We start from the raw sequence: 21,468 nt of genomic DNA, 5'->3' as shown, positions 1-21,468 counted from the left end.
ATAATAGCTGTGAAATGACAGGTTCCTTCTCATTTGGCTTCCTCGTCACATCGGGCGTGTGGCTCTTTTCTACCTAACAAAGACTCCCGCTGCTGTGGAACCGGTGAGGACAATGTGTCAATAAAGAATGAAAAAGCAAAGAACAAGAAAACAAAAATGAAAAGTAGCAAAGGGGAGCGCAGGATTCTGAAAAGGTATCTGATCTTTGCACCTTCGATACGAGAGATGATTATTACGGGGGGAGGGGGGGGTATCGTAAGAAGTGCCTGGCTCTGAGGTGAAATATGCCACCAGTGCACTGTGGAGCACGGTAGTAGCACAGAGGAGGTAATGGTTTGTTGCACAGCAATGGCGTAACCACAAAAGTCACATGTCCTGAGCCAAGCCCAACTCCCCCTCCCTGGCCATTCATCAATGCTGTATTCTGCTGGAAGTAGCAGTGGAGCGGTGATGCTCATTTTTATACGCTTTCTAGAGGGCAGAGCCTGTCTGCATGGAGCAGTTAAAGGGATGGTTCAACATTTTCTTTGGCTTGTTGCCTCTCACTTGGCGTACAAGACAAAGCGACAGAAACCAGTCCTTTAACTGTTTGAGCATTTCTGAAGAATCGCTAGTTAGCTTAGCTCAAATACTGGTGGTCACACAGGGCCGTTTAGTGATGTTGTAAAGTCTATCTTTGTTGGAGGCAGGCTAACACTCGCTTTGACTACCAGTATTTGTACTAAGCTAACTGGCGATGAGCTAACTTTGCCAATTTCTTTCAAAAATGCACGCACAGTTAAATGAATGTTTTTTGTCACATTGTCTTCAACAGCAGAGTGAGGTAACAAGCTAAAAAGAATATAAAGACATGTTGAACTTTTTATTTAAAGGGATGTAGTGTGTAAAAACAGGTCAGACCATTAATCCGAATAGGAGCTGATGGCTTGCTGTCATGCTGAAAAATATAAGAGGCTTGGTCGTCAAGTGAGGTGTGAGACGAAGCCTGAAAGTAAGACGCACATGTTGTTTTCTTTTTTATAGACAGCGGGGAGAGGGGCGTGCTTGTTTTTTATACCTTTTGCAGAGAAAGTCCGAGTCCCGCAGAGCTGTAAGGAGCGAGCATACACTCCCACTTCCCACCACCACCATTCATTTGTACCATAAGAAACAGCTTCTTAAATGTTGTGTTCTGGGTGCAGAAATGTTGTGGACAAAGTTGATGTTTTTACCTCATTTGTACAGAGATAGATGAATTATTACTACAAGTATTGCTTGGTTTTTTTTGTCAAGAAAAGCACCATAGGTTTAAAATGTGCAGCTTCAGAGAAAAGAATAAAAATCAAACCAAACATATATTTTGTATCATCATGACGCTCATGAGCTTTGGGGAAAGTTATCTAAGTGTTTTGTATTTGCTTTGGTCTTTTTCCTTTTTCTCAATAAATTATTTGATTTGCACCAGTGACTGTGCTGAATCCTGACTGCATCTGAATGAAAGCGACACAGATGTGTGTTTGTGTGTGTTTGTTTTAACATAATAACAAACAAGGAAATTATACTGTTGGGAAAAAATACTTTTATTGATGATAGGAACATTGAACATGGATGTGTGTAATATCTAACATTGGTGAAAAATATTCCGACTAGATAATCACTAGGTTATCTCACATATCACTATGAGAACAGAGTAAACATCAAGCAGTTTGTATGATATATTGTGATATGGAAAATAACCTGTAGTATAAAACCCAGCTGTACTAGACCGTTAAGTGGATTCCTGGAAAAACCGTAGGCACTCAGTCATTCAAAACACAGCATTCAGCTTTCAAATCAACACAGAAGTAGATGCTGGTCAAATCTAATTGTACATCCAACTTAACTTGTGCTCCAGACAATGTTCAGGGTCACAAAGTGCTTCAGGAATTACGTAATATTAAAGGTTAATGTGTTGACCTCAGTGTGTACTCAATAGTAGTTGATGTTAGCCAATCCAAATGCCTCAGAAGTCTCCTTTCTCCTGTCTCCGCTCTTCACACATATGGGAACATTTACATTCAGGAGTTGTGTTGGTTTATTTGGCACTGGTCTGTGTATCTGTTTCAGCTGGTTTGTCTGAGACTGGCACATGCATCATGAATATAACTGATCTCACAGTGAAATGAACACTGAAATGTGATTTTTTTTAAAATTATTAACCCAAACATCCGCACCAACATGCCCCCAAACACTGATCAAAGCCTCACTAGTTAAATGAGAACTGAACTTTGACAAGAGAGAAACCTAGGAGTGGAAGTTGTTTGTGTGTGCTGGTGTGTCATCTCGTGGCTCTAGAAATGTCAAGCATTACCCAAGATTCTCTCACTTTTTTTTCCTAATTATGCTTCAGTTCTTTGAAGATCCCAATAGTGCTAAAAACAAAAACAAATAACTTATCATCAATCCCCAGCAAACATAAACCCAATCTTTCGAGACAAATTAGAAAACGTTTATGATGCAGTACATACATTACACACATTGTGTGTACTTCTGGTCTATTTCTCAACAGCAAAGGTCTAAATTCATTTGTTGCACAGAGCCATCTAGTTATTATGCATGGGTATTAGGGCCACGAGAGAGAAATATTATTAGTTAATAATTACTCATTATTATAAAATTATAATTAATACTTTTTTTTTCAGTATGCACTTTGAGAAAAAAAAAGTCAAGAATAAAGACAAAATACAATGTCACTGTGGTAAAGTTGGAAAGATGTATTGTGACAGATTCAAGCTTCCGGGATCCATAACTCAAGCATTGTGTCTGCCGTGACCCTCAAAATCTCCCATATTGACTATTTTAAGTATCACTAAAATGCATGATATATATATATACACACACAGTGTGTATATATAAAAGAACAAATTATGTCACAAGCAGAACAATGTACAAACAACTAAAGCATTTACCTCGCAGTTTAAAGGCGCATCACAACTTTTGAGTGGGTTAAACAAGAAAGTGGCATTTGGCCAGATAGTGTGTGAGGCAACATACGAAGACTGACAGGAATAGTTATCATTATAGATTTCTGTCTGAATACTTAGTTCCCCAAGCAGTAGTATGAACTCAAGTGGCCCCATTTGTTTCAGCAACATCGACTAATTCTTTAAAAAAAAGGAGCCCTGAATGGAGTGTTAGGCTGACATATACAAGTGCAAAGTTAATGGCTTTCTTCAGCTCCCTTTCATAAAAAAAAATAACATAGGCTGAAATGAACTACTAATCCTAATATGTATGGAAATTAAGAACGCTGGGGGAAGAAAAATTACATTAGTACACTCTTATTAGGCAAACATAATGGAATCACTTCACTTTCAAATAAAGCAATCAGACCTCAGCTAAATTAAACATCCAATATAAAAACGGAGGGGTAAGGGAACGAACGAGTGGTGCTGTTGTGTTGTGCACTGATCCCATTTGGTATGCATTACAATGAACCTGCACGGGAAACATACCAACGACACGTTTTCAATAAGCCTCACAACAACTCATCTGTTTGTAGGAGTGTTCACTGTTCATGCAGCCGAGAGTGTGTGGACTATCAAAGACAGAGGTCCTTATTAAGTATACAAATATAGGCAGGCTGAGGGGAGAGAAGGGTGTAGCTATGTGTTGTATCTACATAACAGCTCATTGAAGCAGGCCAACCCCATAATTACTGACAGACACGGCTCCAGCTTTTCAATCACCTCCTCCTCCTCATCTGCGTCTCTCCCTTTCTTCGAGGGAAAACAGAAAAAGACTACAGGGTTCAGATCATTGTGAATTCCTGTTTTGATGTCTCTCCTCCGCTGCTCTGGAGCCTTTTCTGTCTTCCCCACTTTCTTTTTTCTAACCACAAAGCCTCAGTTAGTTTGATATGCAAGTGTTGCCCCCATCTCCCTCTCTCTCTCTCCGTCTCTCTCTCTCTCTCTTTCTCTTGCAAACTATTTTGGATTGCGGCGGTGGAATCAGCATCGTTGTCAGCCCGCTGCAATTTCCTCGCCACTTACATTATTCATGTGTGTGTGTGTGTGTTTGTGTTTGTGTTTGTGGTTGTGTGTGTGTGTGTGTGTGTGTGGGAGAGAAGAGGGAGTGAAAAGGTTGATGCTGTCGCTGATGAGAATCACAGAGCCGACAGCAATCACAACAGCACCACTGACGCAACTATCACTTGGTACCAGCTCTGACCTCGGTTTTAAAGCAACAACACATTTAACTGACGGTGGAACATGTTCCCAATTGGGACAGAATCCAAACATCATTTCAGTGTGTTTCCTTTTCAGGGGTACAGCCACACTCACACAGCGGAGCCAAACTTGCCCAACCAGTGCCAAGTGATCTGAGGCAAGATAATAGTGGTCACATTGAATCAATATGGCGTAGACCAATTTAGCAAGAATGAATGTTGAATGTGCTGACCGTTTTGGAAACAAAGAAACAAGAGGGTATTTTCTGTCAAAGTAATAACTGTTCCGTGAGTGGAACATGGTTTGCAGATAGTTATCTACAGGATTCAACTGTGCAAATACGCTTTTTTTAATTAACAGTATGACTTAGAGTAGAATGTCACCCCTGGAGCTTGTTCAATTTTAACTGTCAGGGCAATGGCAAGCTGAAAGCGGTCTCAAGTGTGGTTACACTTAACATGATGACGCAACGCTCTGCTACAATATTTGTGATGCATAATATAAAGCTGACCATGGCAACATGTCTAACCTGAGAACACACATGCTCAAACACAAAACAGTTCTACAAGCTGCAGAGGTTAGCGTATTAAATAGCCTGATAGCTAAGTCTTCACCGCAGCTAATGTGTGGACGTGTATCCACGGGTAGAGGGAGGTAGGGCTGGGTTTAATTCTGTTTGGTATTTAAGAGGCTTTAAATAAAAAGCAATGTTCTGAATAATTAACATTGTTGAAATAGATATGTTTGGACTTATCCTTTACCACTGAAATGTTACCCATTAGGTAATATTCCAGGTTCAAATGTAAACGGTAGCTAACCCCAGCTGTTAATAAGTTGGTTGGCAAGCGTTTTTCCCTTGTCAATTGAACTCCTTATTGATTAAAATACAGAAAAGAATAGAGGCTCCGGGAGCTATTGCAACTGACTAGCATGAGCATGTCTTGGCTAGCGGGTTAGTAGTTAGCTCCCCACAACCCGTGTTGTCTTCTCTGCCAATCCAATCCTGAAACAGAGCACAAGTTTTTTTAAATTTTGACTTGGTCAAAAACTCTTTGGAATTCTCTGCATAATTGGCTGACATCAGAGAAAAACTCTTCAGTTTTAAAATTGTCCAGTGTGGAATAATACTGATCTTGTAAATGACATCCCCCCCATTGTGGTTGGCACTAAAAAATTAATTTGATTTATTCACAAAATGTTTAAAAAAGGTAAAAAGCCCAAATGCCCAAAAACCTAACAGTATAATAGATGAATACAACTTACTTTAGCCCCTTGCTCTTTTATTTATTTTGATCCATATTGGCTTTTTGATATTCGTTACACTGATTATATCTGTTGAACTCCTTTGAATAGGAGGTGTGTACTCTTTGTTACTTCATTGGTGTGTACTCTGAGAAAAGGTCATCATACATTGTATTATATATTGAACTTCAATAAAGCTTTAACAAAAAAAAGTAGTTCGCTCCCCAGCAGCAGTTGTTCACCAACTAGAATAATACAGATCTAAGTTGATTCCAATAAGTTCTACACCATCTCTTTAAAAAGAATAGTGAGAACATTTCTAGAACTCATCCATAGTTTTATTTTCCAATGATGGGATATTTACAAAGAGCTCCCCTTGCTTCAGTTGTAATGCCTAATCGGCTCTTCAAATAGAGCTCACTGAAAAATGTGTCAGTGTGCAGGAGTTCGTTCAGTTCTGATCCCTGAAGTCTACAAACCTTTTCTCTCTAATCTGCACTATCCAAAAATGTGTTATGCTTTCAAAAGGAAAAAAAAAACTCAGCCTTAACCTTGTGTTCCAATGAAGTGTGTTGATGTCAATCTTTGAGTTTTAACGTTTTACTGAATTATAAACCAATATTTGAGAAAGGCTAGTGTAGTGTAGGCTAAGTACTAATGATGAGTAACAGTGGAGGAGAAATAATTACGCTTTGAAGAAGAAGTTGCTTGGGGGTTTGTTCCAGACCCTGCTTAGAGGTGGAATAGTGGTTTTCTGTGTCTCTTCATCTGCACTTGGAGGGGTGGATGGGAGGGGGGGCTTGGCGTCCACAGAACTTCCCAAAGCACCAATCCTACAGGTGCCTCCACACTCCGCTGACTAAATCGATGCCGCCCCAAGCTTGAACTGGCCCACTGCTCTAACACCACAGTTCACAGAGCCATGTGTTTAAAAAAAATAAAAAATAATGGGCATGATCACAGTAGGGCGCTGTGCAGAGGGGAGACAGAGGAACAGCGTGGATCCAGTGCTTTTATCTTATTCTCCTCTGTCAATCTTCCCTCTGGCTGTGTTTTTCTTTCTTTCTTTCTTGCAGACCCCCCTCTGCTACTGCTACTGAGTGGCGCTGGGCTCTGAAGAACTCTTGGCGCCCTTCTTGCGTTTCTTCTTGACTCTGTACACGTGGAAGGTCTTGTTTTGGAATGTCCTGGTGAACAGGGCGGAGTATGCCGGCTCTGTGTCCGTCTTGATGGCCTCACAGAACCGTGGGTGGGAGGCGGGGACCAGGTCAGGCTCGTTCTCCCCCGGGCCGTCCATGATCTGAGGGAACACATAATGACTTTAGACGTTATTGTCCCTAAGGGGAAATTATGTTTCACTTCACAGTACATTGATGGGCTGCACGCAGACAGACAATAGACAGATGGACAACAAACACAACAAAATAAACATGCAGACAGAATATATACACAAAGTGGGACTGGGGTGTTTTATATTGGATTTTTGTTTAGTGCTGCTATGGCTGCAGGCACCAGGCTTTTGCCATAGCTAGCCCTCCTGCACCTGCGTCCATAATGGTGAAGTGGCAGTTGAGTGGGTGTGTGTTGTCCTGTGCTATTGTAAATGCGATGCATGAGATGGCCTTGAGAGTAAGCTCTGGCAGTGTGTGTGTGGATAGGCATGTTATCATCAGCAGCAACAAGGCTTATAAGGTTAAACACATGGATGTACAGTCTGAAAGGGGGCATGTGTCAATCAATACATTATCAACACAGAGAGTTACTGACAGCCTCTGGCTCTGAGGGCGCTTTCACACCCGACATGTTGGTTATAGTTTGCCTCCTTGGTTCACACCTGATGTAAGAATGAGACATTGGTTCGTCTTTCAACAGGTTTGGTTTTCATTCCACCCTATCGTTTCCTCTGGTCTGAATCAGTTGGTGAAGTGAACCAACATGCAGCGGCACAAGCCAAGTGAGACAGTTCTCAACACTCTTTTGTCAGATGTGTCTGCAATAACGTAGTTCCTGAACTGCTTTACAGTTGGTCAGAATTTCCCATGCAGGACAATTGTTTCAATTAGAACCAAACACAGCAGATGTGAAAGCGCCCTGGATTCACTTTGTGCTCCTGCCAGCTTGACTGCCTTACAGCATCAGGCAGAGACACAAGGATTGTTATTCCTAATCATAAATAGGATTTATGTTGATTATCCATCACCACATCAAACAGCTGCTGTTTTATCATCTTAAAGAATGCCTATCTTGGCAAATTAAATGTAAAGCTGCTTTTCTCTATATGATGTACAAAGGGAGTCATGGATCTTGAACTACACATATTGATGCTAAATTGCTTTTCCTGGAACTAGTTACCTAAATAGAAATTGCAATAAATACTACTAGATTATTATTTAGGCTTGTAGCAAAAGACACTGTTTTTCATACCAGAAAGATCAAACTAATTTCACATTCAATCATCATGCTCATCATTATCAGCCATCAGTATTAAAGAGAGATTTTTTTTAAAGGTCTTGAAAATCTATTTTCTTAATCAACTCCTGATGATAAGTGCTTGGATCCCACACAGATACACTACACTCTGGCAACAGCTTTGATTATTTCACATGGGAGATGTCTGTAATCTTTGCACCAATCATAGGTAAGCAACCTTTAAATCCAAGTGTGATTAAGGTTGCTGCTTATGTTTCCAAGCCATTGTCAATCGTATCTGATCAAAACATGCACCCGAAATCCAGAGGAGTTCTTGGCTGTTAAGCTCTTCATACATTTTTTTTCTCGCAACTTCCAACGATTAAGATTTTAATCCACACACTGATTATATTTGTAGAAATAAGAACTGTTTGGGTAATAACATAACCGTATACAACTACTAAATAAAGAACCATTAAAGTAAAGACATAAAATCTGTGAAATCAACGAAAAGTCATTTGAAAAAATCCTGTTTTTTTAATACAGCAGGAGATACTGTATGTCAGATTGGTTTTAACTGTCGCATTGAGTCGGGGATGAGATGGGGCTTGTAGGGTGAAGAGGTATGTTTTAATATATTTTCAGATTTCAGTTAGAAAACAGGTATCCCACATCCTAGACTTCGCAGATGCATGGCTCTTTTATTGATTTGCATCTGCTAAAAACCTATTGTTTACACCAATAGAAAGACAGAGAGATTGACATTCAATTTCAAGAAAAAACAAAGAAAAGAAACACATGATGCCTTCATTCTCTTATTTTCTTTGAAGGAAAGACAATAGAGGTAGCGAAGAGAGAGAGTGAAAAAAGTAAATGGCAGACAACAGGCAGAAACAGACAGATGTAAACCCAGTGTTTCTTCAATAAAGCTGTCTGCATGTCAGATGGTGCGTTCGCTGTCTGACATTTACGCCGCCCGCCACAAACAGACAGACAGACTCACGGCGTTTCATGTGTCTTACACCACACAGAGCTAGACAGCCAGACTCAGGCTCATCTCGCCTCTGGTAATCAAAATAGCCAGTGTGCTGCATCAGACTTCAAAATAATGGGTAGAGTGGTGCTGTATGTGTTTGTGTGTGTGTGTGTGTGTGTGTGTGTGTGTGTGTGTGTGTGTGTGTGTGTGTGTGTGTGTGTGTGCGTGCGTGCGTGTGCGTGTGGTGAAATGAAAGAGACATTGATGCTCAGCAAAGAGAGACATTGATGCGCATTTGAGAAGTGAGACTATTGATCTTTGCGGAGGCGGAGAGCTTTCACCCAGTCACAGAAGCTGGCAGGGGGATGGCACAGGCAACCGCTGACACACACACACACACACACACGCACGCACAGAAACGTGTCCCACTCATCCACGGTGAGTCACTTCATTAAATCAATGCCACCCACATGTCCGTTTGCCAGGTCGAGCAGGTCCCGCAGTCTGCAGCCACGTCTGTGCCTGCGCTCGTAGCAGATGCTGTTCTCCAGAACCACGTAGTCGGCACCCATGGCCTTCAGGATGCCATGGACCTCCTCTGGAGACTGACGCGCGTACACCTGATACACCTGCTCACACACACACACACACACACACAACAGAACAATACTGTTGGAAGAAGACAACTACTTAACTCAATCAGCAGGCACTGCACAGTTGTTTTTTTCTGAATTCAGCTGTTTTCTGAATTACAGTTTTTGAGAGTTGGTTTAGTTTAAATTTTAACATTTTTACTGGAAACAAATCTCTATGAAAGTAATTATCAGTGGAGGAAAACCAGAGGGGAGGTTGGGGGGATGGGGGGAGGGGAGGGGGGAGGTGACATAAACAAGTGTTAAACAAAACAGATCTCAACTTTCGGAAATCCGTTACGGTTCATCAAAGCAGAGGAAATAAAACTTTTGGCCAATTTCACACAACAAGAGCATTTAAATAGAACAATTAGAACAAACTCCCTTAGTTCTTACAGATGTTTATCAGGGACAGAAAGCCGGCCCAGTACAAGGGATTAAATAGGCTTTTGGTTTTAATGAGGGGCTGAACATTCAAGGGACAAAACTAAAACTTGCAAGTTTCTACACCAAATGAATAACTAGCTGCTGGGACTGAAATGACAAACTTTGTGGTGCGCTGTATCTAACGTTGCCGTTTGTTTGAATGTCCCGATTTTATGCGGAAAAACAGAATATAACACGGCACATTTAGAAAGATGTCGAACATGATCACTTTTTTATTGTTGATGTCTAAAATAAATAAAAGAAACTTTATCTTTTATGTCAGGCCAAAAGAAAATATTTTTGTCCAAAAATCAAACTAACGTAATGTAAAAGCATAACAAATTAATTCTGGTAATATTCTATATTTGCCTGTCATAAAATCTCACAAAATTTAATGAAAAACCTCTAATAAATTGATCAAGTATCCAGAGCCACTTCTTCCTCTTTGCCACATAGCTCCGTTGTTTACAATAAGCCACACTCTTGCATTATCCTTTATTACCAAGAACACACACACACAAAACCTTATATTGAGTCAACTCACACACACACATGGGGCCTCTACGAATAGTCAAATATCCTAAGCTTTAAGCCTCCTTTACTTTACCTTAACCCTAAACATCATCGGGTCAAGGGGAGATGAAAGGTGCTTCCTTTCGAACATAGGAAAAGACAGCACTGTTTAAAAGGAATTTGAGCGCTCGTTCGATCCATGCGTTCTTGTCATATTGATTTCAATCAGGTTGTCGCCAACAGAGTGAGAATCACTTAGATCGGACTTGGCCAAGGGGAATATTTAAGGCCACTTGAATCCAAATTCACATGTGGAAAAAAAAGAGGCTACCCTTATGTTGATGTTGAAACTGCCCCCAGTAACTTCATTAAATGTGAAGTTGGCATTTTATTTTCTTGTGGTGTGAATTATGGGCTACGAAAATAACTATTATGATGTTGGTCTTTTATGAGTTCTTTATTATCTTTATGGGGGGGGGGGGTATTTTGTTTTAGTCGAGTTAAATCTTCCTCTCTTCTCTTCTCCTGCCTTCTGTTACTGTGTCTCTCGTCCGTATTCGGTAAACTCTGTCGGTGGCTTGTTGCTTTAAATCGTGCTGCCGTAAAGGATTATGGGATACCGCTATCTCCTTTCCTTTCGTAAAGGTTGGTCAGGGGTAACCTATGCTAAAAGAGGGTTAAAGGATGCATCGAGGCTCCTTTCCTAAGCATTTTTAGATTTCGAAATTACTTCCGGGTCATCTCGTTAGGAAAGGAAATTTCCTATGCAAAAAAAGAGAATCCGTAGAGGCCCACAGTCCTGCTCCTGTACATACTCAATAGAGCACTAAATGTCTATCAATCCCCCGACAAAATAGTCCGTAAAAATACTACAACCCTGTGAGTAACGTTCATTTGGATTAAGAAATATAGTGTCTGATAGTCACAGACACAATCTGGACACTGAGAGATTGACTTTCACATGGTTTGTTTTGGCTTCAGTAAAAGATTGACGAAAAGTAAAACAGGATAGAATAACATACAGAGTTATTCCCCCGAACCTAAATACGTCATATGCTTCGATTTTTCGTACAGAACTCCACTCAATCTATCCTGTTTGAAAAACCCTGCACACACAGTGTTGTGGAGGAGAGGGTGTATCAGTTCCACAGTTGTACACACAGCAATACATCTTTGCAACGGCTGCTTCAGGATCCCGCTTGCCTGCTGGGTATGTGAATTATTTAGCATTATTATTTTTCATCTCAGAAAAGGAGAAAAATATAAAATACAAACAATATTAACTGTGTTCTTTGTCCGACAATGCATTATCTTGTGGTCACAAATGAATCTCAGAAAAGAAAAGGAATCATCATTAAGGCTCTTAAAACGGTGGAAATTGCAGTCCCCCGTTCCCCCCCACACACACACACCAGTGCTGTGGATCATTAATGAGCTCCACACTAAGCCCAGGCCTGGCCCGTGGCTCAGTTTGGCTGAATTCCTGCTGGGAGGCAAAACATAGTCACAGCTACCCAAGAGATGACACACACATTACCTCTGGCTCATTTTGAACAAGCAGACATATGCATATTAGTAAAGCTAACTTGCCGCCATGTTTTTCATCAGTCGTATGTGTTTGGGTTCACAGCATGTCTCGACACAAAGAATTAACACAAACCAAACTGTCTTTTACAATCAGGCCATTACCAGATGGGTTAACACAAAGTTGATAAAGCCTATCCGCTCCAGAACACTCTCTCTGTATTGTTCAGTAGTGCAGCATCTACAAACTAGTGTCACCCTCTGACACACTGGTGCAGGAGCTCAGAAAAATCACAAGAAGCGTAGTTTGAAAAGTGTTTTTTTATACTCTTACGGCAGTGAAAAACCTTTTGTGTTATCCACATTATTAGAAACCAAAAAAAAAAAAACAATGCCCTTATACAGCACTTTGCAGAGACATTAGTAAGATGTCCTAAAGTGCAAACACCACCATTCATCTCCCTTTTACTGGAGTCTTAGGCTCCATTTCTTCCTGCCGTACCATTCAGATGGACTTAATGGATGAACATTGTACTCAGAGCATCGTCTGACGATCCCATATTCATCCCCACAATCACTGCAGGTCACTGGCCCCCATATTCACACAAATCCCCGGTCGCTCACGCAGGACATTAGCAGAGAGCTAGGGGGGGGGGGGTGAAATGGGTGAGGCATTGTGGGGAAAATGCAGTTATAAAAGCAACACCAAGGACGGAAAAGTATGGCTTTGATTCTAGTACCAGAATAAAGTCTAATGGTTGGTATATTACTAGAATAACCACAAACAGCATCATATATTGTGTAAATATTAAATACACCTAAACATGTTATAGTTACTATGGCAGAGGAGACCTGTGAGTGTAACTGAACAGAACGGTCATGATTCCTTTTGACTTAACATACGGATACAAAAGTTTCCTCGTGGAAGAAAAGTTGTCGGAAGACTTAATACTCGTAGAAATGCTCTGGGCACTTTAAACTTAGGCAGACAAAGAGTTCATCAACTAAAGTGAATATATGTCTTTTATTTTAAAGAGTCACTGACCCCGCAAGACATAGAGACAGGAGCAGAGAGATATAGCCAGGAATAAAAGTATGAGAAAGTCTGAAATTGTGTCAATTTTGTCAGTCAGACTTGTCACACATCAGCAGTCAGTGAGGGGACTTGTCTATTGAAAGCTTGAGGACGAAATACTGCAGCCAAATAGATGGAAACACCACTCCAGGGGATTAAATGAAGCCAAACACTAAAGTCCTATTCCACCATGGTCACACACAGCCAAATGATCAGATACTGCCAGCCAGTTCACACCAACCAGTTTAGTACCACTAGTATATTAGGAACACAATTTGACAGAACTCTGTAATGTAGAAGGCCATCTTCTTGACCAGACCACTGCCCATCTACTGCCCTAAAGCATTACATTGATGTTAAATGTGCTTAGTCAATTAAGAAAAGCTGTACCATGGGTCCAATCCTTGTTAGTGTTTTGTTATGTATGCCAAGTTAGGATGTGTGCTTCTAGCTGCTGAGACACTGCCCATCCTCATTCAGGGGACACCTGATACATACTTGGCCAGCTAGTCAGTGAGCATGACTGGGATTTCAAGTGAACCGCTCATCACAATTGTTTCAGCCTAATAGATGTGTTAACTAGAAGTGGGGAACTTGTGTTACATGGAGACCAGGCCAGTCATAGTTTTAATTACTAACTTATGAATGACTTAGTTCTGTAAGAGTAAAGCTACGTAGCCAGGCAGGCTAACGTTTATCATATTTACATTAAAAAAAAAACGTGTCCAAAGCAACAAATGAGCTACAATCCAAGTCATGGAAGATCAGGGAGAAATAGTCTGAACAATAGAGCCGGACAAACACCATTGTAAAGTCTAGAGAGGAAAAAAACAACCCAATAACGCTTTCTGCCAACTTTTTTAATTGCCAATCATCCCTTTATATCATTATAACCTTTAACAGTCTCCAGACAAGAACAAACAATCAGACGCTGAACACAGAGTAGTGCTGCAAATTGACATTTTAACAGAGTGAAAAAAAAAAACTACACCTCTCTATACTTTGTGTTTCTAGAGGATCTGCTCTGAAACTCATGATTGCAAGGGGAAAACAGAGACAAGAGAATTGAAAGGCAGCATAATGACTGTGTGTGGGCACTAGACACTACCAATTTGGCAACAAAGAACAAACTATTTAAGAACAAAAAATCAATTTAGAACTCGGGGGGGGGGGTCAAGAAATTGAGAGAGAACTGGAAACGGTTTGCTAGTTTCCCAAACTTGCAAAATGTTCTCGTGGGAGGCTCATTTAAATGGCGTAGCGCAAAGTAAATTGGTATAACTGGGTGGGAAAAAAACTAGGTCTTTGACGTTGTGCTGAAGAGAAGCATCAATCTGTATATAATAATGTTTAATGTGGTTAGAGCAGCAAGAACACTGGTGAATCAGCTTGCTTTATACGAGGAAGAATTGAAGTGATTCTTACAGACGTCCACAGCTGCTTTGCGCTGTACGGTAAGCTAATCCTTCAGTTCAATAAGTCCCTGTGATTATGTAAAGAGACAGCAGGACTATATGTTGATGAATGTGCAGCCCCTGATCTGAGATCTGCTATGCCAGATCACGGCACCACTATCAACGGCTGTTCCCTGTGTTTAAGCTTCATTATATTATGTGCAAATGACACCAGCTGCTACAGAGTAACCACGCACACACACACACACACACACACACACACACACACACACACACACACACACACACACACACACCTCTACACTCATCACAATGGTCAATTAAAACTGGGTATTCTGCCAGTGGCTCATTGATCCTGTGTGTCATTGTCTCCTTTTCCAACTCTCTTTTAAGCACAAGTGGTGTTTTACATTGTTCACTTACAATGCAGAATGGTACGCTGCTGTGTCACATTTTATGATATGATGGGACTGTTCATTAGCCATAGATTGATATTCGCTTTCACCCGACCCTTTTGCACTTCCTGCTGCTGCACCTACATGAATATGAAAATAGCAGGAGCAATTGGGATTTTAATCAAATCCTTATGGCATTGGGTATCTCACGGTGTGTGTGTGTGTGTGTGTGTGTTTTACATTATAGAAGCATACATGCTTAATACTAGGGCTGGGTATCGTCAAGGACTTCGCGATATGATACGTATCACGATACACTGGTCACAATACGATATATCACGATATATTGCGTATCTTGATATATCACGATATGTTGCGATATTCCATAAACAGGTTGTCTTGTCAAACATAACAGCACAATATATTGATAAGTGTACAGACAAATGAAGTCAAAACTATTTCATTCACAACTTCCTTTACTATTTTTCTTCCTTTTTTTTGGTTTTGGCAAATGATCAAACACTGCTGCAGCTGCCATAGCAAATAACAAATCCAATTCACTCTTGTACTAACTGTACAGGACACACTGAAAATGAAAACACATCAGTGTGCTTTTCTGACACAGTGAATCTTAAGTATTCTTATATAAAAAATGTGATCTCACTCCAATAGTCAGTATCCTAGAGGCTCAGGCCTGACAGCAGACATGGGTTTGAATCTGACCCGTGATTGTTCTCTGCATTTCATTCCCTCTCTGCCCCATTTCATATATGTCTCTCTGCACTGTCAATAAAGCCTTGAAAAGCAAAAAATAAATAAAAAATCATAAAAAAATGTATTAAAAAAAATGTTATAAAAATCGATACTGATATTGTGAAACTCGATTTTTTGACACAGCCCTACTTAATACAGTCGTAAATATTATATATTTTAGTATTCCTGAAGCATAATATAATGTGTATTTGTGTGTGTGTGTGGGTGGTACAACAAGTATGAGGCTGAACCCAATCAGACAAATGGTGTGCTCTTTGTCAGTTCAGTGTCAGCATGGCTCTCTGATGTACTGACCCCAGGCCAGCACTCACACGCTGTGCTCTGCATTGAGGTTTGCTAATGCTAGCTGCTGGTGCTGTTTGAAAGCCAGACACAGACAACCGAAAAGAAATAAGAAAAAAAGAGAGAGAGAGATAGCCAGGATGCTTTGTCTCCTCTGAATCCCATGCTGTGGTTAGATAGCAGAGCGCCAGGGGATCTGGGATCAGCAGCAAGGCTTTTCACTGGGTTTTTTATCATTCTGGAGTGGTTAAGTTTTGGAATGTATTGTACTACCTCCAATTGCATCAATAATTACAAATAGCACAAGACAGGAAGGTCCAATATCTCTTTTGCTCTTTTCAATGGGACACTTGCAAACTCTATCCGAAATGACATTACAAGAATGCAGACCACAGCAGTAGGATATAACATTAGCTTGAGAACATACTTTTATACCTCATAACTCAGGAACCCAAGAGTGCAGTCTATCATTTGACATGTAGCTTCAGCAAACTGACAAGACGTCTCAATCAACTGATCAACAAACCAAAATGGTACCTGTCAATATGACCACTCCGAATGCTTCAAACAGAAAACTCACCATCTAAAATCAGATACTTGTAGATATACATTTCAAACTACCTAATGCAGCCAACAAGGTATTCCTAACTTTGTAGCATTTCGGCAGCTTTCCAAGAGGATCGGTGGCCAGTGCCATTTAACAGCCCTGGCCATTTATTTTTTCAAAAGACTAGATTCTTCACTCTCGTGGAGGTGAATACACACAGCGGTATGTCTATCACATGGAAACAAGGATCCTGAAGTCAATTCAATGAACTGCAGTCTGCAGCTCCTTCCTCTTGGGACCCTTTGGGACGGCTTGCTACCCCGACAAAGGGTGACAAAAGTAGGTATGGAACGCTTGTTGGTACGTACCCTTACCGACTTTTGAGAGTGAACATGAAGCATATCGAGTGTCATACCGTAGCGTACCCAACTGAACTGTACCGCTCAGTGGAAACAAGGCTTATGAAGGCTAAAGCCCTCAATTTAGTTCTATGCTTAATCTCCACCATTTTAAAATGGATCAGACAGACACAGGTGGAAAGTTAACAAAGGATCCCCAGTTTGGACGCAGAACATCCATAGAGGTCACATCTGTCAGCATTTGAACTCCCATTGATCGACAACTCAATTAAAACCCATTATGGCACTCTATCAAAACCAAACAATTAACACCTCGCTAACAGCTTGGTGGCATGCCAATCACCTTGGTACACTATTATCTCTGTCATTCCATTCTCAACTCATAGAAATTCCCTGTCCTTATTAAATACCTCCATCGATCTGCAGACTAACGCATCGAAACAGAAAATGTATTCCTTTATTTGAATGAGATTCGCCTTTCTTGGCAAACTGTGCAGTATGTGTAAAAAAATAACACTTTTCATGTCACCTAACATGAGCAATTCCACTTATCAGCAAAACGATTGACATAGCATTCATAATACCATTACAAACATACAGAACAAAATGTGATAAATGCACAGTATGCATCTTTTTGGCTTTTGACATATACAGGTATGTCTGGTTCCATTGAGCAGCTGTCCTATACATTCTACCTCTCAGCATCCCAATATCCCCTTCATTTTGTCTGCTAGGCAATCAAACAACCGTAATAACCATCAAGAACTTTCTCCTCATCTCACGTATAGCAAAAGTAAATTTAACGCATGGAAAGACAAAACTAGCACTTTTACGCCTATCCTCATACTAGTAATATTACCAGTAACAAGCTTGAAAGCCGGCTGCACTGAGAGATCTGCACAGTGTGTACTTAAGAGCAGAGCTTTTATGTAAAATGTACAGAATGTAGAGTGAAATTACTGTGACAGCGAGTTAAAAACCTCTTTACTCCTTTACTTTTCAGCTTTCCTTCACTCTAGCGATGATGTCACCCACTCTAAACAGTCCATTTCAGTCTCCCATTCATTTTCCCATAGAACCTATGAATATAGATATACGATAATAGCTATAGATAATCATTTTCTTTTTATTCCGCCAAACCCTTTTTTTTTCAGTTTGGGACACAATTGTGAACAGCCTTGTGAAGCGAATCCATCAACCATTTGCCATTCATTTTCAGCTCATGTCCTTTCATGTGATAATGTCTCAATACATTGGCAGCGCCTGTGTAGTTGTCCTTGCATTCTGTCTGAACTCACAGTAATGACTCACGCTCCCCCACATGCTGCCCATTGCCAATCTAAACCACATTAGTAACTTTCAGAGCTGACCCTATCTTTACCATCTATTATATTTCCAAGTTGAATATATGTGTGTGTGTATGTGCTATCCCACCGCCCCTCTGGGTAGTTTCCACTGCCCTGTGTATGTGTGAGGGTGTACAGTTACCTGTTTGGTCCTCTCCCGCAGCTCTTTATCTTCATAATGGGGGTGGTTGGTGAGGGCTCTGCCTGTGCACAGCTTGATGCCAGCCAGCAGCTGCATGCTGCCAGCAAATACGGCCCACTTAGGGGTCTTTGTGCTGTGGACAAACACAGAGAGAGAGAGAGAGAGAGAGAGAGAGAGAAGGACACATTATTCGCTGCTTTAAGTATATTTAATAGATATATATATATATATACTATGGAAAAGCTTTTAATGAACTACAGTATTTCCGAAGGCCTTGTGGGCGAGCGTTAAACAAGAGAAGAGAGAAAAAAGGAGAAGGGAACTCGGAGAAATGAAAACATTGTTCAGAGGGCATTTACAGTTCCATTTAGTCATCAAGAAAAGCATGATTCAATTATGTTTTTTTTTTCTTCTTTTCTAGCTTTGTTATTTAAGTCCACGTGCTGTTGTTTTTCCACATTTCTCGCAATAACTGGAACATATTGAGGCCGTTCAGAAGCTTGTTTCAGAGATGTGGCTTCAAGGACAGCGGCTGTGTATTGTTCATCACAACCGAGTACAAAACACATTCCACTTTCATACAAAATAAATCACAAAGAGATGGAAAAAAAGAGAGGTGCAAGCACTGTGGTAGAGAAATATCTGCCGGCACAAGGACAATTCTTGTGAGGTTTCTGCGTGTTAGCGAGTTATATGGTATGTACGTATGTGTGCATGTTAATCAGTGTGTGTTGTTTACTGTATTAACCTAACTTGACCTCAGCTGGCCTCTATAATACAAATACCAAATGCACGCACGCACAATGTGACACACAGACACACACACACACCTCCTACCTGTAATGTTAGCCCAGGGGTCATTTGCAATCTAATCTCATTCATACAGCACGGTGACAGGACTGACAGAGTGGATTGCGGGAGCTATGGATACCGGACACTTTGACACTCATATTGTCACCGCGAGACCAAATATGTGATGTTGAGAAAAAGGTTGCATCCCAACATTCGGCAGTATAATCAAACACATACTGAATATATAGGCTGGGACTGGGACCTGATTTTCCACAGAGGAAGTACAAAACCAAATAGACAATTGATAGCTACATGTCCACAGCCAGGCATCCTGTAACTATTATGGTTTGTAACATTGGCAAAAGGTACTAAAGACAATTGATAAGCAGGCATTTAGTTTGGATATTTAGTATCAAATATATTAACTTCAGTTGGTGCATGTACACGAGGTGAGCCTTCAGTGATCGCACATGGATTGTATGCCTAGTGCTGTACAAAAAAACAACATACCAGATTTCTATTTGCAGTAGAATCAATAACTGAAAAATTTTTTGGGCGTTTCTTGGGATTTTTCTGAACTCCTGTGTCACTGCAGGGGCCGACACCAGTTCTTTAAACGCTGCCATACTGAGAAATACAGAGACAGTATTGTAGAGCTGACAGGCTTAATCAACTTCGTGTCAACTTGTTTGTCAATGGCTAACATTTTTTTTGTTTAAAAAACTGTTTAGACCTAATCAGTTTACACGTTGTATGTCAAGAGAAATACATGGTCCAGAGTGCAGTCAGGCTTTCAACAAGAAATAAAGTGAGGTGAGAGAGTGCAGGTTGAGACACTTCAGTGGACAGCGGTGGCCCTCAACACTAACAGTGTGCTGGTTGGCTGAATGGATGAAAACCTTGCATATCTGGTTTTCCCCATGTGTTGCTGCTGTCCAAAGTGATTCAGTAATGCAGTGTCTGTGCAGTGCTTCAGCGTGACAATTATTTTCTCTCCCATGAAAAGATCTAGCGTTCGGTCCAGATAAACCATCTCACGGTTCAAAATAATTTGAATTGTTACACACACATTCACCTATAAAGAGGAAGAGGGGAAGCTTTAATGCCCAATTATGAAGAACCAGGTCACAAAACCACACACTGTAACACCATTATAGATGTACAGTAGAAATGTGATGGTTATGATCCTCTGACATAGGACTATTGAACATAGGCTGATTTGCATATTGTGTGTGTACAGTAAGTGCATGAGGCAAAATAATGACCAGCCACTATGCTCATAGAATGAAGATGTGTGCGTTGACGTCTTGGTCTCCTTGACCTCCAGTAGAAGTGGGTTACCTCTTATTCCTGCCTGTCTCCTCTTTGTGTGAGTGTGTTAGTGTTATCGCCCACTACATCCCGGGGAGTAGCTTCCATCCCCCTTCAACTTGATTTACATTTCATTTTATGTTCTCATATGGCAGTGGGCACTGGCATGAGCCCCACTGACATCATATAAAAAGGAAATGTACTGTTGTGTATGTGGGGCCTGCAGGAGACTAAATTAGTGTGTTTAAAAAGTGATTATTGTGCTGCATTATTACTGGGGCACTAAATATGTAGCGCAACTACATAAATTGGTTAGGCGGAGTGATTACGCTCACTCCGGGCTATTAGTAAAATGATCAGTATTTATACTGAGTAACAGAAATGTATCTAGCATTAAATTCACCTCCAGGCAACAGCTTTCCAAATAGGGAATGATAGCCAATTAATTCAGTCTCAATTTGCTGGTTGCCTAAGCCCTGGACTCATAAACAGTATAAACATGCCCCTCCTCTCGCCAAGGAAAACAAGCAGAGTCCAAGCTTCAACAGGCTTGCTTAACACAGCCCGGAGCGTGCTTTGCTTTGCCTTGAAGCCCAAGGTCAAGAAATGAGCAATGACATGTTCGTGCATGTACTAGATATGAATGTGCTGTTCCACACAGTGGGGGCACGGCGTAGCATGCTGCCTCTGTCACTGCAATGCCATCTACTGTAGCATCTTCTTGTGTTGAAAGAAAATGAAATGCATGTCCCTGTCAACAAACAGGGCTGGGAATAAGGCTCCCCCTAGGCCACTCATCCCTGAACCAAGTCCAATCACTGCTTGATGTAAAACTAATGCGGCGTGGCTAGGCGAAGAAGTGCCACACTTCCACACAGACTGCAACCAAAATGAAGGGGGGTTTTCTCGGGTACAAATGTGTTATCAATGCATGCTCTCTTCGGTAGTACATTGTGTTTGGTAATTCCCTGGAAAAGCTTTACCCAGCATTGACCATTGGACCCTTCTAATTATGACCATTACCAGTCAATTACTACCAGGGTGTAGAATGTCACATGTCTGAGTAGCTGCCTTTCTGGTGATTATATTAAGTAACTTCCATCGGCAAGGAGCTGAAATAG

The 21,468-nt window shown here is 40.9% G+C and overlaps 1 protein-coding gene across 3 annotated transcripts in view; it reads right to left on the bottom strand.

The window, feature by feature from the left end:
- Positions 1-1,545: 1,545 nt before the first annotated feature.
- Positions 1,546-21,468, bottom strand: part of dpy19l3 (dpy-19 like C-mannosyltransferase 3) — a 61,897-nt gene continuing 41,974 nt past the window's right edge. For all 3 annotated transcript variants that reach the window (XM_080051832.1, XM_080051830.1, XM_080051831.1), the window contains exons 15-17: positions 18,245-18,377; positions 9,285-9,443; positions 1,546-6,729 (exon numbers count right to left, since the gene is read on the bottom strand). In XM_080051832.1, the coding sequence (XP_079907958.1) occupies positions 6,523-6,729; positions 9,285-9,443; positions 18,245-18,377 (499 nt within the window). In that variant the 3' untranslated portion in view covers positions 1,546-6,522. The remainder of the gene's footprint in view (positions 6,730-9,284; positions 9,444-18,244; positions 18,378-21,468) is intronic.

The sequence above is a fragment of the Ammodytes marinus genome (genome assembly GCF_949987685.1).
Source record: "Ammodytes marinus genome assembly, chromosome: 1".
NCBI lineage: Eukaryota > Metazoa > Chordata > Actinopteri > Uranoscopiformes > Ammodytidae > Ammodytes > Ammodytes marinus.
The sequence above is the reverse complement of the archived record's forward strand: the minus strand, read 5'-3'. Positions and strand labels throughout refer to the sequence as shown.